Here is a 17,509-nt window from a genome sequence, read left to right on the forward strand (position 1 = left end):
TATCCCTAAGTGTTAAACATGTAGCAACAAAAAGTGAACAATTATACTTGCTGCACAATTATTTTTGTTTAAACTTCTAAGATTTGAAGCTGCCATTTAAAAGAAGTTAAAGAAGCACTACAACAAACTGTTTTGGGGCAGAGTTGCTAGGAGTAACTGTCCATAGTCACTGAGAGTCAGTTTTTCTTATGGTTTGTTACATTGTAGCCAAATTTTTAGACTGGATTTGGCATTTTTATCCATTGGTTGTTATTATTAACACGTGTTCTTGTGATGCTGCAAGTTTCTGCATCTATCTTGAGGAACTTTAACAATTGCTAGTTTCATCCATTGTTTAAAATAAGCCATAGTTTAACGCAATCCAAACATGCTAGACTATTTCACATTGTGCAAAGCCAAAATCAAAGAAACTACATGCTTGTTTAGCATCAAAGTTACATTTATCCACTCATATTTTAAAGCTTCTTTATTTGAAAGTAGTCATTGTAATGTTAATGACAATTTATTCAGACTACAAAGAGAAACCAGGCTTAAACAGAAAGAAAATTATTCTAACTCTTTTTAGCCAAGATGAGAAAGGGTAAAATATGTAAGTGCCAAAATTTGCTATAGTTCCTTCACATTGATTTAAACTATGGTTTAACATGAGGAACAAATCTAACCAGGCTTTTCCTCAACACTGATTAGGAGCTGTGTCTGTGTTCAGTCTGCCACCAGGTTACATACAGTATTTCTCGTTACCTGAATAGAATTCATTCAGCCACATTCTTTTTCTGCCAATATCTTGTCTCTGGCAACTAATTTTCAGTCTAGTAAGGAATAGGATTTTTGCTGCATCATTTTGATTAATCAGTTAATTACTATAAATATATATGTATAATGTGTTTAATTCCTATACAGAGCTGACAGTTGTAAATTCAGCTGCCAAGCACGTCTGACACGTAGCAGCAGTGTTTTCCAGTCAGCTGGAAATTGCACAATTGACTTTGGAATAACTTTGTCTGTGTATCAGGCTGATTAACTGAATCTTTTCCTTTTATATTGGAAAAGAACAGGAAATATTTCAAAATTAAGGCATAAGATTGTGTGTGTGTGTATGTGTGTGTGTGTGTGTATGATATATATATATATATATATATATATATATATATATATATATATATATATATATATATATATATATATATATATATATATATATATATATATATATGATATAAAATATATGCAGTATCATCTGATTTAAATTTCAGTTAATTAGTTCAGGAACTAATCTTGATTATAGCAGTTTGCATAGAACACATTTTCTTATATTCTAATTTATCTGCTGCTTAGAGACAGAGTGCTGTATTGCTGTTAATTCCAGGACCGAAAAGTCAAATTACAGTTTTGGATACACATCACATCAGTGTGCTGCCTCTGGAATTGTTTTCTTTTGCTGAATTAGCAGAATTTGGTTGTGGCTGTCATTCATTTTAATATAGCAATAGCTGCAGAGTTTAGATAATGTATTAATACTAAATACTTCTTAAAAGGCATACGTATATGTGTATGGTGAGGTGGTAGCAGCTGGAGCAGCCCCTTCCCTGTCACCCCTCACTTCCTTCGTTTCCCAAAGCATCCCTTCACTAATCTGCTTTCCAGCTCGTTCTCCACCACTGCAACAAAAGAAGCCTGTGGGACTACCAGTAAAAAAAAAGGTTCAATCAGACATTCTAGCTTAGCGAGATCTTTTTTTTTTCACGAGAAGTTGGAAGGTCGGATTGATCTTTTTATTTTTAGTCCCACAAACTTCTTTGGTCGCTCTGCACACGGAGAACAGAGCTGGAAAGGAGGTTAGTGAAGGAATGTGGTTGCCCTGGGATGGAGGTTAGTGTTAGGGTTCATCCTCCACCACCACCCCACTGCGTCACTTAGTGGCCGCGGCATCAGTGCATCGGTCAGCCTCCTGCTTCATTGGGGCAGCAAGTAAGAAGAAGAAATGGGCCGGTGATCCTGCATGGGGCTGCTGGAGCCGTCACCGCAAGTCCAAGTAGTTGTCAGCACTTTGATGGCCTGGCTGCAGGGCCCTCTGTCAGCCTTTGCGGGTCCCATGGGGCAGCTCCGCCCCCTGCCTTGTTTCGTCCTCCAACCCCCACTGCTTTGCTTAGTGGCCACGGCACTGGTGCATCGCTTCATCCTCCACCCCACCCACCCACCCCCGCCTCGCCTCCTGCTCCGTTGCGATTGCAAAAAATAAGACCTACCCTGAAAATAAGTCCTGGTGCTTATTTTGGTGACCAAAAATATATAAGACAAGGTCTTATTTTCGGGGAAACACAGTAACTGAATCTGTATTATATCTGTTTCTTCTGAAATCTGAAATAATCAAAGTGTTCCAGTTAATCTGTGTCTGACTTGGCAGAGCTTCCAAGATCCAATGGTTTTGTTACAGATCCAAAACAAAACAGTTTCCTCAATTTGTGTCCACTCATATTTGTCAATATTAGTGTGATTTGGTCTGTGTATGACAGCTATGTGTTAAGTGATGGTTTTAATCAGGAAACATAAAATCAAATAGGATATCACTTAGCAGAACTAAGTTCTGAGAAAATATATTTATATATGGTAGCATTCTGATGAGCCACAAAATTTTTGGGCAGTGATTCAGTATTACAGGTGAAACTCGAAAAATTAGAGTATTGTGCAAAAGTTCATTTATTTCAGTAATGCAACTTAAAAGGGGAAACTAATATATGAGATAGACTCATTACATGCAAAGCAAGATAGTTCAAGCCGTGATTTGTCATAATTGTGATGATTATGGCGTACAGCTCATGAAAACCCCAAATCCACAATCTCAGAAAATTAGAATATTGTGAAAAGGTGCAATATTCTAGGCTCAAAGTGTCCCACTCTAATCAGCTAATTAAGCCATAACACCTGCAAAGGGTTCCTGAGCCTTTAAATGGTCTCTCAGTCTGGTTCAGTAGGAATCTCAATCATGGGGAAGACTGCTGACCTGACAGTTGTGCAGAAAATCATCACTGACACCCTCCATAAGGAGGGAAAGCCTCAAAAGGTAATTGCAAAAGAAGTTGGATGTTCCCCAAGTGCTGTATCAAAGCACATTAATAGAAAGTTATGTGGAAGGGAAAAGTGTGGAAGAAAAAGGTGCACAAGCAGCAGGGATGACCGCAGCCTGGAGAGGATTGTCAGGAAAAGGCCATTCAAAGGTGTTGGGGACTTTCACAAGGAGTGGACTGAGGCTGGAGTCAGTGCATCAAGAGCCACCACACACAGACAGATTCTGGACATGGGCTTCAAATGTCGTATTCCTCTTGTCAAGCCGCTCCTGAACAACAACGTCAGAAGCGTCTTACCTGGGCTAAAGAAAAACAGAGCTGTTCTGTTGCTCAGTGGCCCAAAGTCTTCTTTTCTGATGAGAGCAACTTTTGCATCTCATTTGGAAACCAAGGACCCAGAGTCTGGAGGAAGAATGGAGAGGCACACATTGCAAGATGCTTGAAGTCCAGTGTGAAGTTTCCACAGTCTGTGTTGATTTGGGGAGCCATGTCATCTGCTGGTGTTGGTCCACTGTGCTTCATTAAGTCCAGGGTCAATGCAGCCATATACCAGATTTTGGAGCACTTCATGCTTCCTTCCACAGATGAGCTTTATGGGGATGCTGACTTCATTTTCCAGCAGGACTTGGCACCTGCCCACACTGCCAAAAGCACCAAAACCTGGTTCAATGACCGTGGGATTATTGTGCTTGATTGGCCAGCAAACTCACCTGACCTGAACCCCATAGAGAATCTATGGGGCATTGCCAAGAGAAAGATGAGAGACATGAGACCGAACAATGCAGAAGAGCTGAAGGCCACTATTGAAGCATCCTGGTCTTCCATAACACCTCAGCAGTGCCACAGGCTGATAGCTTCCATGCCACACCGCATTGAGGCAGTAATTGCTGCAAAAGGGGCCCAAACCAAGTACTGAGTACATATGCATGCTTATACTTTTCAGAGGTCCGATATTGTTCTATGTACACTCCTTGTTTTATTGATTGCATGTAATATTCTAATTTTCTGAGATTGTGGATTTGGGGTTTTCATGAGCTGTACGCTATAATCATCACAATTATGACAAATCACGGCTTGAACTATCTTGCTTTGCATGTAATGAGTCTATCATATATTAGTTTCTCCTTTTAAGTTGCATTACTGAAATAAATGAACTTTTGCACGATATTCTAATTTTCCAAGTTTCACCTGTATTTCATCTTAAGTAAAATTGTGCATTTCCTTTTTGTGGTAATTTGTGGATTTGTTACTCCATTTCTCCCTGACAGATTTTGTACCTTAGTCCATTTTTTAAAATTAAATTTTGGGACAAAGATTTTCCTCTGCAAGATTTTTTGGTGACATAACATAAACCTCTCTCTAGTTGTCAGCTGATTTTGTGACATGAAATTATAATTATATATATTTTTTGTTAATTCCTACCTAGAAGAAAAATTTGTGGTTATTATTATTTCATTTCCAAGATTTTTGCACTATGCTATTCAGTACTTTTGGCTTTTTGTTTTTTACATGTCCAGCATGTATGATAGAATGTTCTGTTCTGTTTCATGACACTTGCAGCAGTTGTTGCTGTATGTTTTGCCTATGTTACCATTTTGTACCAACTTTTCTTTAATTTATAACTTGGTGTAAATTTTATAGATTTAATCCATACTTATTTCCATTATTGTATTGTAATTGTTTCTTTGACATTTTGTATCCAATTTATCATACAAATTTATTTCTTTTGTCTCTGTATCATAGCTAAGTAAAAGTTTATATATACACCAGAAACTCTAATTGGCTGGTTTTTTTTTAAAGTGCTTTGACTGAAAAGTAAATCAATATGTGAAACACAAAGACCTGCGAAGTTTGCCAGTTTTCCTTTGATGGACTTTAATAAGGGAACTCGATTCAAGCTTTCCTTAAAGGCTTCCGATTGTTTTATTAATAGCCTCAAGAGTTAATCAGGTTGCAAAATTGTGGTCTATCTGAAACTAAACATATTGGTGATTCCTAAGAACTGCCTTTTAATTCAGTCCATGAATAAAGCACTTTGCCAGTTGAAAACTGCATGTATAATGAGAGTATGGGACGCTTCTCTGCAGCCTTTGCCCAAGCAGACTGAAATAGTGAGGCAACACAGCAGCCAGAGACATGTGTTCTCCTTTGGGCTCCTCATTCTCTCAGATGATGTATACCTGCTTTTATTGCATTTTTAGTATCACTTCTGTATGATATGAAAATGTTGGGAAGGTGCACTTCAGTATTTTAAAAATGTAACCAAAAAGAAAGACAAATAAATATAGCGGGATGAGGAAATGATGATGTAAAATTGGTAGATCAGTATTTTGTAACTGATTATGTTACAATTTTTATAGAGTACTCTTAACATATTCTTAGAGTTCAAAATGTGCCTACCAACTCTAAAAGTCAGTGGATACCTGAGCCAGGAATTAAGATATGGTTACACTTCAAAGAAGATAGATCACCTGACCCTAATTCTTTTAAGATTTAAAAATACCATGGTTACAGTATGGGAATTAGTCATGGTTAGAATTTGATTCTCTTTAAAAAATATTTTATATATAACAAAGAAGTTGGAGATCGTTATTTTAAATTGATTCATCCTTCAAGCTATGAGTACTTATTACTATATTGAAGTATGAATTATACAACAGTGCTAGTAGGGAGAAATCAATTAATCCTTTTAGTGCATGTTCAAATTGCCAGTTTTCCTGGAGGAGAATCTATTTTGTGAATGCATTCCAAGCTTATTATGGAAAGGATTATTTGATGTGCATTCCAGAGATAGTTGAAGAGATAGGGATGATTGAATTTGACGTAGCTTTGGTTCATAGATGCCTGAAAAAGAAGCATAAAAACAATTAAGGTTATAATACAAACTAATCTGAAATATAACAGGAATTTTTTTAAAAGTTTGGCATTCAGACAGGTTATGTTTGGTAATCTTGGCATTTTAAAGATACATTTTCTGAACTTTGACTATGCTGCTGATGGAAACAGATCAAGTTTAAAGTATTTTTTCCCCACAAACTAGTTGAGATTAACTGAAATGCAATTTAGAATTGGGACAACACTAAATATACTTAACTGTCTAAACAGAGAAATGAAATTTATAAGCTCAGGAAGAGTTAGTCTTACTCTTATAATAACTTTATATCCCAATCTTGTCTATAACTTGGTGATTCATTATGTGGTCTTAACAGTATTAGAAGCAAAATTCAACAATGTTTCCCTAAGTGATTATTGACATATTTTCTGAAAGAAATACTGTCATGTTTTCTTTATAGATTTTAAATACCTGCTGAATTACTTCAGTCAAGATGCCGCCAGCAATTGGAGGTCCAGTAGGATACACGCCACCTGAAGGAGGATGGGGTTGGGCTGTGGTTGTTGGTGCCTTTATTTCTATTGGGTTTTCGTATGCATTCCCCAAATCCATTACAGTATTTTTTAAGGAGATCGAAATCATCTTTGACGCATCAAGCAGCAAAGTTTCTTGGATCTCTTCTATTATGTTGGCAGTTATGTACGCGGGGGGTAAGTGTGCAAACCACATGGATGGCATTTTTACTGTGTAATTTCAATAATAATCTCATGCTTTAATTGGAGAAAAAAGTTATTAATAGATCTGTAGGTAAATTTAAATATTCCTATAGTACCCAAAGAGGGAAAAAATAGGCCAGTCTATTTAGTTTGCAGAAATATAAATAATACCTTTCCAAGGAATTATTTGAATGGTTCTTAAATCTCTACTGCAGGCTTGTACAATTTGTTGAAGGGAAAGGGTCACATTAATAAATTATAAATCTTTGTGGGCCTCAAAAACTGTATATCAATCAGCTGTTCCTTGGCTAACGGAGCTAAAGAAGTGCTAAAACTAGGGATTGTGACTTTAAATTTGCTACTTTTTATAAAAAAAATCAGTGGACTCATACTACTGCTTAATGGGTTGCATGGTGGGCAAGCCTCTAAGGTGGCCTTTTTGACATTCTCGATATGTCAAAGTACTTAAGTACTTAAAGTTAAGTGCACAACTTGCTTCAATAATGAAGGAAAATAAATGTTCTGCTTTCCTAATTACAGGCAAACACATAGTAAATAAATAAGATTAAATAACAGCTTAAAAAGAATTTGGGTACTAGGAAATATGGTTTGTATTATGTTATGTGCTTATTTATACACTGCTTTTTTGTAACTATAGTGGAAGTATATGTTATCAACATATTTGCTATCATTTTTGCTAATAATGTGTTCTATAACTACTTCAGGTAATATATACTCTAAAATGTTTTCCTTATATTTTAATGTGAGAATCCATTAAAGTTATCTAAAATTAAATCTGTGTTTTTGGTAATGTTCAAGGTATGTTGAACTCAGGGCTAATGTTTTATTATTTTTTAGTGATTTAAATTGAATCATTAATAAATTAATAAAGTTTTGTTCAGGAGCTAAAGGAAATTAAGGATGTATAAAACCTCTATACATTGATGCTGTATATATGGAAATTGTCTGTTTAAACCCACATTTATATATCTACTTTTATAAATTTTTGTCCTATTTATTTACAGGACCTGAGGCATTTTTTTTAAAAAAAACACTAAATAGACATAACTCTTCATGCTTTCAAAATAGGCCTGAATACTTTTGGCTTCATTGTTGCTGAAATATGGTGATCAGCCAGCTTTTACTGTGCATGTACACCTCAGAAATAAGTAACTGTGCTGTATTGCATATGCAATTTTTCTTTGGAAGAGAACAGTCTTTGTCCTTATTCAACTATTGAGGCAATCAGCACATTTTCCTGCTTCATGGTGGCAGTGAGCATGTGAACTCTTAACAATCTTGTCATTGTCTGATTTTAATAGTTTAGAAAATTCATTCCATAAATAATCAGTTGCATAACACAGATAGAGTCAGTAATGTAAAAAATAAAGACCAACAATGTTCATTTTATCTTGGACTGAAAATCTGTTCAACTTTATTAATAAACTGGTTTGTTAAAAAGAAAATATAAAAGTATGTCTTGATTATTGATTCAGTACTGATATATTATTGCTAGTGCTGGTAAAAATAATAAGGATTCCTAACTTTTGAGCAGTTCTTGGGTACTTTTGATTGCCATTGGTGGAGCTGCCCTTGTCAAATGTCATGCACACAAAAATAAAGTGGCCAAAAATCCAGGTTAAAAGGACATAAGTCAGTATTTAGGACATATGTTTCTAGTTGCATTTAAACAAGCTCTACAATTTGTAGAATATTTTTCTCAGTTGGCCTTTAATCACTTTATTTTAGATTTAAACTCTTTAATGAAATATTTTAAATGTTGAATATAAATTAATCAGCCCCAAGCAGGACTATACACTTTGTACATAAAAGAGTTAAGGTAAGAATTCATTTAAGCTTTTATTATACAGTAGCTTTTATCTATCTTTGAACTGAATAATAAGTAATACTAAAACAATGCTGGCTACAACCTGTTAAGCCCATCGTGGCACAGGGTTAGATTATTTGTGCAAACACCTGTCTGATTATTTGTGCTTGTCTCAGAATATTTAGCATGCTCCCTCTATTAATAGTGCCATTTTATGGAAGCCAGGAGCTGGGCCTTCTTTGTTGCAATGCCTTCTCCACAGAACACCACAGTCTCTTGAGATTTATATGGCCCTAGTCCTGTGGCCTTTTGCAATATCTTGGAAATTTGGCTGAAGGATTGAGCCAGGAGTTAGTTTGGCCATTTTGTAATAATCTAGAAAATGATTATGGTCTCATGTATTATTTTTATTTTTGTGTTTTAGGTCAATGTTGGTAGTGTTACAATTTTTGAGTTAGATGGCTGTATACATTAATAAACAAATACTGCTGTTATTAAACACTTTAGAAACCATATCTGATCACAGCTATATACTAAAACAATCTAGTTGTTAAACAGCCAGAAATTACCCATTATTGCTGGTGATACAAATTAAATATAACATCTGTTTGGTTGGAGGTTGTATCTGTGTCTTGTTCTAAATTACAAACATCTGCCTTCGTCCTAGTAAACAAATACAATATATCTCTCGAAACTAAATTGTGTTCTATTTCTCATGTATTGGTCAATCATTTAAAAAACTAGTAGCAACAAAGCAAATAAGATAAACACGCATTATACTGCAAATGAGGCAGCCCCCTTCCAGTTGTGCTGCACTTCCGTGACTATTGGTTTTCCATGCTGGACTACATAGTCCAGCTAACCAAGGCCCACCAAGGCTTCTCAGTGCGAATAAGATATGTGTGCTAAATTTAGTTATACAAATTATGCCAAAGCAGAAACATAATTTGTAAACAGAAACAATCGTATACTTTTATAGATATTTAATTTTAACTGTTAACATAACAGGAGGAATTTGGAAGGTTAAAATGATCAAAACCTTTGAGTGTATTTTTGTCTTGCACATCCATGTTTCCCTACCTGGCCTTTTGGGATTGCTATATAAGCACAGTAGTGCATACTCATTGTACAATTGATAAAACATACTTTAGGCTAAATTAGAATACAGTTTGGAATGTTCTTTTTTATTCATCTCTCAGTTGTAATTAATTACCTCTTCTAGGAGAGTTAACAAAGCTACAGATATTTTACCAAAATGTAAAGAAAAATAAAACAAAATATTCAAGGAAATCACAATCATTTGCAACCAGCTCACCACACCACGCCCACACCCAAGCCTATTCAAATGCATTATTACTTTCTCTTTAGGTCAAATCATCCACTTTTTAATTCGGATTAACCAGAAGACAAGCTATGATATAATCTTTGGAGCAACTTTTAGGGGCTTGAAATAGAAATATCTAGTTTTGCAATGTTTGTTTTCTATTTCTTGTATAATGCTCATAGTTTTCAGAACTCTCTGCTTTGCTTTGCATGTATTGGGAAGATTGGAAAATACACTGATGTAATCTAATGCCTGAATAACGATTTCTTCTAGGCCCAATCAGCAGCATCCTGGTGAACAAATATGGCAGCCGTCCAGTCATGATTGCCGGGGGTTGCCTGTCAGGCTGTGGTCTGATTGCTTCCTCTTTCTGTAATACTGTGGAAGAGTTGTACTTCTGTGTTGGTGTTGTGGGCGGTAAGTGACATAGCTATACAAACCTAGATATATGAAATTATAACTTTCAGAGAGAAGATATAAATGTAGATAAGTTTTTTAGGGAGCAGGAATGCAATTCTCTATTGGAAAATACTAATCTATAAAGTTGTTGAATAAAGGCCTATATTTCATTTCCAGGATGATTAATCTTATGAGCTGGTGAGTTAGAATTTCCATGGCTGGTATTTTTCAGAGAAGGATATTAATAATTATTCATCATTTGAATGTTAGTCAAAAGTGAATTCACAATATCTCCCATCCCATTCATCCAAGTAGCTTGGGAAGCAATAAAATATAGGGATATTGTCAGGACCCACCCCAATCCACGTCTTAGGAAAACAAAAACTCTTTGAGTCAGTTCTAGTCCAAAAGGAATTTTTACTAGGACATGCTTGGTTGTGGAAATACAAGACAGGACTTAGTATTGTTTTACAAATGGAAACTCTATAAAGGGATCCCGGTTCAACCCCCCTTCTTTCAACCCCATTTGGTCAGCCCCCATCATTTTACTTCTTGTCATCCCTTTTGTGGGAAAAAAGGAACTTTGAATCTTTATGGTTATTGCCTTCTTCCTCTACAGAATTAAATGAAGACACAGTCCAGATGCCTTCTTCTCTAACCCTCCCTTTTGTTCCCCCAGTTCAAAAGGTTCCCTTGGTCTTTGAAATAACCTAAGGCAGGCTGAATCCACATGTGCTCCTCCTTCCTTGGGAGATGGCAGAATCCATGGGGGGAGGGGGTAATGTTTTAAACATACATTTATGAATGTGATATAAATGGATTCTGACAGATATTTCAGGTTTTTTTTTAATTTGCCCATGCGGTTTCTGAATACAAACAGGTGATGGCATTTCTCTGTGATGTCTTTTCCATCTTTGGCAGCTTTCTCAAAATAACCTGCCTGGAGGAATGTTATTTCTCTGGTATCTTATTTGCCCAAACTTGTTTGGTTGCTTATTGGTGTACAAGTAGTCCTTGATTTAACAACATAGCGGGCCCCAGAATTTTAGTGATAAATTGAAGCACCTGGTGACTGAATTCAATTTTATGATAGTTTTTATGATGGTTATAAAGTGAAGCACTGCTATCATTAAACAAATCCATTCTCCTGAGTCTATCATAATGACCTGTTGTAAGTGAAGGACTACCTGTATTGATTTGTTTACTGTTCAAAACTTTGTCGCTTTGAATTGGTTTTCATAAGTGCTTTTTCAAAAAAGATTTACATACTTTATATATTTAATGTTGCTCATTTTTAAAACATGAAATATACAGTTGCAAGAAAAAGTATGTGAACCCTTTGGGATTACGTGGAGTTTTGCATGAATTGGCCATAAAATGCGCTCTAAACGTCATGTAAGTCACAACAATAGAAAAACACAGTCTGCTTAAAATAATACTACACAAACATTAGCTGTTGTCATGTTTTAATTGAACATAAGATGGAAACATTCACAGTGCAGGGTGGAAAAAGTATGTGAACCCCTAGCCTAATGACTTCTCCAAGAGCTACTTGGAGCCAGGAGTGAGCCAACCTTGACTCCAATCAGTGTGATGATATTGGATGTGTTGCTGACAGCTGTCCTGCCCTTTAAAAACACACACCTGTTTTGGGTTTACTGGTCTCAAGAAGCACTGTCTGATGTGAACCATGCCTCGCAGAAAAGAGCTCTCAGAAGACCTACGATCAAGAATTGTTGACTTGCATGAAGCTGGAAAGGGTTACAAAAGTATCTCCAAAAGCCTTGATGTTCATGTGTCCACGGTAAGACAGACTGTCTACAAATGGAGAAAGTTTAGCACTGTTGCTACTCTCTCTAGGCGTGGTTGTCCTGTAAAAATGACTGCAAGAGCACAGCGGGTAATGCTTAATGAGGTAAAGAAGAATCCTAGAGTGTCAGCTAAAGACCTACAGAAATCTCCGGCACATGCTAACATTTTTGTTGACACGTCTACAATAAGGAAAACATTAAACAAGAATGGAGTACATGGGAGGACACCACGGAGGAAGCCATTGCTGTCCAAAAAAAAAATATTGCAGCACGTTTGAAGTTTGCAAAAGAGCACCTGGATGTTCCACAGCACTACTGGCAAAATATACTGTGGACAGATGAAACCAAAATTGAGTTGTTTGGGAAAAACACACAACACTATGTGTGGAGAAAAAAAAGGCATAGCACACCAACATCAAAACCTCATCCCCACTGTAAAACATGGCGGAGGGAGCATCATGGTTTGGGACTGCTTTGTTGCCTCAGGGCCTAGACGGATTGTTGTCATTGATGGGAAAATGAATTCCAGAGTTTATCAGGACATTTTGCAGGAAAACGTACGACCATCTGTCCGCCAACTGAAACTCCGCAGAGGATGGGTGATGCAACAGGACAATGACCCAAAGCATACAAGTAATTCAACAAAACAATGGCTTCAACAGAACAGAATACGCCTTCTGGAGTGGCCCAGTCAGAGTCCTGACCTCAACCCAATTGAAATGCTGTGGCATGACCTTAAGAGAGCGATTCACACCAGACATCCCAAGAATATTGCTACACTGAAACAGTTTTGTGAAGAGGAGTGGTCCAAAATTACTCCAATCGTTGTGCAGGTCTGATCTGCAACTACAGGAAACGTTTGGTTGAGGTTGTTGCTGCCAAAGGAGGGTCAACCAGTTATTAAGTCCAAAGGTTCACATACTTTTTCCACCCTGCACTGTGAATGTTTCCATCTTATGTTCAATTAAAACATGACAACAGCTAATGTTTGTGTAGTATTATTTTAAGCAGTCTGTGTTTTTCTATTGTGACTTACATGACGTTTAGAGCGCATTTTATGGCCAATTCATGCAAAACTCCACGTAATCCCAAAGGGTTCACATACTTTTTCTTGCTGTATCTGCAGAATTCAGTAAGTTAGCAATAAAATATTGCCATTCTGTAGGGAAGGGGTTCAGTGTTTCTAGAAGTAAATTCCCCAGCTGGGAAAAGTTTGAAGTGTTCCGGAACCAGTATTCTACAATGTGTTGTTCTCCTGTCAAGGACATTTATATGCAGAAACCACCAAACCACCCTGGAAACAGCATAGTCCAGTAGACGTTCAACACAGTTGAGTGTAGGAACATTTCATTCCAGTTTTGGTATAATAATTTTTCAGATACCACTAAACTATCCCTAACTATTTAGTGTGTTTTGCATTCTATATCTCAAAGTCTTTTGAATGTATTATGGGAATTGTATTACTTTCTATCACTTAATAGCTTAATACAATGGATATAGTGTGCATGCCATAGTATCAATAAGAACATAAATTGATTCTAGATTAGAACACCGGAATTGTAAGAGCTGCATTTGTATGTGTTAATAATTTAATATAATTGTATTTGTATCCCCAGGTCTGGGCCTTGCATTTAATTTAAACCCATCTTTGACCATGATTGGCAAGTATTTCTTTAAGAAGCGTCCTTTGGCTAATGGATTAGCCATGGCTGGTAGCCCTGTATTCCTGTGTACACTGGCTCCTCTGAACCAATATTTTTACAGTATTTTTGGATGGAGAGGGAGCTTTTTAATTCTTGGAGGCCTTTTGTTGAATTGCTGTGTGGCTGGGTCATTGATGAGACCAATAGGACCTAAGCCTGATCAACTGAAAAAAGAAAATAAGGAAGCATTGCAGGAAGTTGGCAGAGTGACAAAAGAAGCAGCAGATGTTAATACAGATCTAATTGCTGGCAAAAATAAAAAGCAAAAGACTACAGTCTTCCAAACAATTAACAAGTTTTTGGATTTTTCACTCTTCACACATCGTGGCTTCTTGATTTACCTGTTTGGCAATGTGTGTATGTTTTTTGGACTATTTACACCATTAGTGTTTCTCAGCAACTATGGGAAGAGCAAGAAATTCTCTAACGAATCTTCAGCTTTCCTATTGTCTATTCTGGCTTTTGTAGACATGTTTGCAAGACCATCCATGGGTTTGGTAGCAAACACTAAGTGGATTAGGCCTAGAATCCAATATTTTTTTGCTGTGTCTATTGTCTACAATGGAGTATGCCATCTTTTGGCTCCTTTATCTACTACTTATATTGGCTTTTGTATCTATGCTGGATTTTTTGGATTTGCTTTTGGCTGGCTGAGCTCTGTCTTATTTGAAACACTGATGGACTTAGTTGGGGCTCAGCGATTCTCCAGTGCTGTTGGTTTGGTGACTATCGTGGAATGTGGCCCAGTCCTTTTGGGACCACCTGTTTTAGGTAAAATATGTATTTCATCTTTGGGATGGGGAGGAAAGAGACTATTGGGATTTTGATGACCTGTGAATCTGATGTGAGATAGGTAGGAGAAAAATAATTTATGCTGCTATAAAGAATTATTAGGATTCAGCTTATAATAATTCCTTATACTAGGATTTCTTAAACTGAGGGTCATGAGCCTCTAGATGTGATCATAGCTGCAGCCTCTAATATATTTTATCCTTTTCCAGCTCTTGTCCAGGGATTGCCCCTTTTATCTTTATAAATGATACTGAGTTATCATTAGTAGCTGCTGCTGTGTCACCTTTTCTCTTCAACTGAACTGCGCTAAAAATAACTGCCAAAATTGCCCTTTAAGTACATAATGTAAGCAAGGATACTGAGCTTGTCTTGGCCCTGCGTACACATTTGCCCACCTACAGAACCACAACCGTCACTGCTTTGATGGGCACATTTTGATCACCATTGTAGGATTTGGTAGGCTCAGTGGTAAAAAATCTAAAAGAGGTTATTTCTAAAAAGAAGTAAGTCAGCATGAAGGCTAGAACAAACTTTGATTTTTATAGTCATTTCTTTGCTAGTCATACCAACACATTTCTGAAGAAAGGATAATTAAAACATTAACTCTTGTTCTTTGCATTCCTTCCAATATTGCACTGGTTAAAATATACATATCTGTGTCTCTAAAAATATGTTTGCACATTGCTATTGGAATGTTCCTACCCTAATACATTACTGTCCCTTACGGACAGCTATTATTTCCTTCCCCTACCCCTGAAGAGTTGGGATTTTGGCCTTGCCTTTTGGGGGAGTGTGAATTTTGTAAGTGTCACACGCATAGAGTTTCTGAGAAGAAAGACATTGCCAGGACTGGTTGCAGTTGAACTTGGTAATTGTAGATTGACTTAGCATGAAAGGGGACATAGAATTTCCTGACAATTCTGTTTTGAGAAGGATCATTCTTAAATTTACTAAAATGATGCTAGGTGGCAATTTCCAATAGCATCTAGTATACTGGTAAGTTTTCTTCATGAGGATAGGGTAAACACTGTGAATTCAGCACAATTTTTGAGGATCTATATGTAATATGGTCAAGGGACGCGGTGGCTCAGTGGGTTAGGACGCTGAGCTTGTCGATTGGAAGGTCGGCAGTGTGGCGGGTCGAATCCCGAGTGCCGCATAACAGAGTGAGCGCCTGTTACTCGTCCCAGCTTCTGCCAACCTAGCAGTTCGAAAGCACGTAAAAATGCAAGTAGAAGAATAGGGACCACTACGGTGGGAAGGTAACAGCGTTCCGTGCGCCTTTGGTGTTTAGTCATGCCGGCCACATGACCACGGAGACGTCCTCGGACAAGCGCTGGCTCTTCGGCTTTGAAACGGAGATGAGCACCGGCCCCTAGAGTCGGAAACGACTAGCACGCATGTGCGGGGGAACCTTTACCTTTACCTTATGTAATATGGATATTTAGAAAGAGTGTGGTAATGAGAGAAAACTCTTTAGCACTCAAGTTAATACTTGCATTGGTGACCATTAGTTATTCATCACTATTACATAATAGCTTTATAACATTTCCCCTCTACCCCCCACCCCCACTTTTGCCTTTTAGGTAAACTCAATGATGTATATGGTGACTACAAATACACTTACTGGGCATGTGGCATCATCCTTATTTTCTCTGGGATCTTCCTATTTATTGGGATGGGCATCAATTACCGGCTACTGGCAAAAGAGCAGGAGGCAATGGATAAGCAGACTGCTGAAGGAAAAGAAGAAGAAACCAATATTGATGAAGCTGAAAAGTCCAACAAAGCGGTTAATCTACCTCCAAAACCCACAGATGCTATAAAAGAAGACAGTCGTGTGTGAGAGACTCATAAATCCAGAAGGTTTTGTAATAATGAAAAAATACTGACAAGTTTGAAGGAACTGCTGGTCTTAATGAACAGTGGTAAAAATCAGGCTTTTTAAAAAAATACAAAACCTGATACTGCAGATAGTATTTTTATCAACACCTGATGAGTAACAGGTCAGTGGGCAGTGCTAGCATTTTAGTAGGGTTTTTGTGGGGGTGGGGTGGGAATGTGTACTTTGCTTCTCTCTTTTCTCAGCAATGTACTGAATGTACTAATATGTGCCTTAGAGCTTCCATGTCTAGGCTATTTTAGCAAAGCCTTAACACTATTCTGTAAAATTGCTGTTTCTTTCTTTTTTCTTTTTGTCTTATCTAGGCAATATTCATAAAAGATACCTGACTTGCTTTATTAGTAGGGATCAAAATTGGATATTAAGCAAAAAAAAAACATTTCCTATGGTCCTTACTGCCAATGTTATGGTAGGTGTACAAATATCTTGGACAAACAAACAAAGAAAAGGCTAGTGGATCCTTTAAAAAAAAATAGTATGACAGACCTAATGTTTCTGGATACCAGATTCAAGCTAACTTGATTGTGTTTCTGATAACTTCTAAAAACGTATCCAACTTCTTGTGGGGTATCTTTGAATAAAGTATGTGAACTTTTTCATACCGTCTTCATTTGACTTTCTCTGGAGAGGAAATTGCTTTTTAATTATCATTACTTTTTGGTTTGTTACATGCTTTGAAAGAGTACCATTATCCTGAATTGAAACTGAGATCGGTGTAAGAGGATATTGCAAGTATTGAACAAAGCTAAAGATACAATATTTTCATTAACAGTTTAAGCTTTGAAGTAAGAAATTCTAAGGATATTGCCAAATATGCTTACTTAGAAGTAAGCCTCATTGAAATCAATATTGCTTACATTTACGTAATGATGGATTTGCACTATTATCAAGGATATCGATACTGATATCACTTCTCAATTATGCTACTTTGAAAGGGATATATTTTTGTGTTACGGCTTTTTAAAGAATATTTCTTGTTTGGGGCAGGGGGATATTTCTCCTTATTTTGTATAGTGTAAGTACCCAGAGCATACTTTCTTAACACAGGTTTAGTGCCAGAACAGACAATATTTTATTAATCTGTGGTCAGGGTAGATACAATAATTTAGTTTTTCCTGCTTTTCATGTTGATTTA

At 36.9% G+C, this 17,509-nt stretch overlaps 1 protein-coding gene across 2 annotated transcripts in view; it reads left to right on the forward strand.

Annotated features, from left to right (window-relative positions):
• SLC16A1 (solute carrier family 16 member 1) overlaps positions 1 to 16,980 on the forward strand; it is a 32,450-nt gene extending 15,470 nt beyond the window's left edge. For both annotated transcript variants that reach the window (XM_081324495.1, XM_081324496.1), the window contains exons 2-5: positions 6,359 to 6,608; positions 10,040 to 10,183; positions 13,593 to 14,450; positions 16,058 to 16,980. In XM_081324495.1, coding sequence (XP_081180621.1) covers positions 6,392 to 6,608; positions 10,040 to 10,183; positions 13,593 to 14,450; positions 16,058 to 16,317 — 1,479 coding nt within the window. In that variant the 5' untranslated portion in view covers positions 6,359 to 6,391 and the 3' untranslated portion in view covers positions 16,318 to 16,980. The remainder of the gene's footprint in view (positions 1 to 6,358; positions 6,609 to 10,039; positions 10,184 to 13,592; positions 14,451 to 16,057) is intronic.
• Positions 16,981 to 17,509: the final 529 nt, after the last annotated feature.

This window comes from Vipera berus, assembly GCF_964194415.1.
Source record: "Vipera berus genome assembly, chromosome: 3".
NCBI classification, from domain to species: Eukaryota; Metazoa; Chordata; class Lepidosauria; order Squamata; family Viperidae; genus Vipera; species Vipera berus.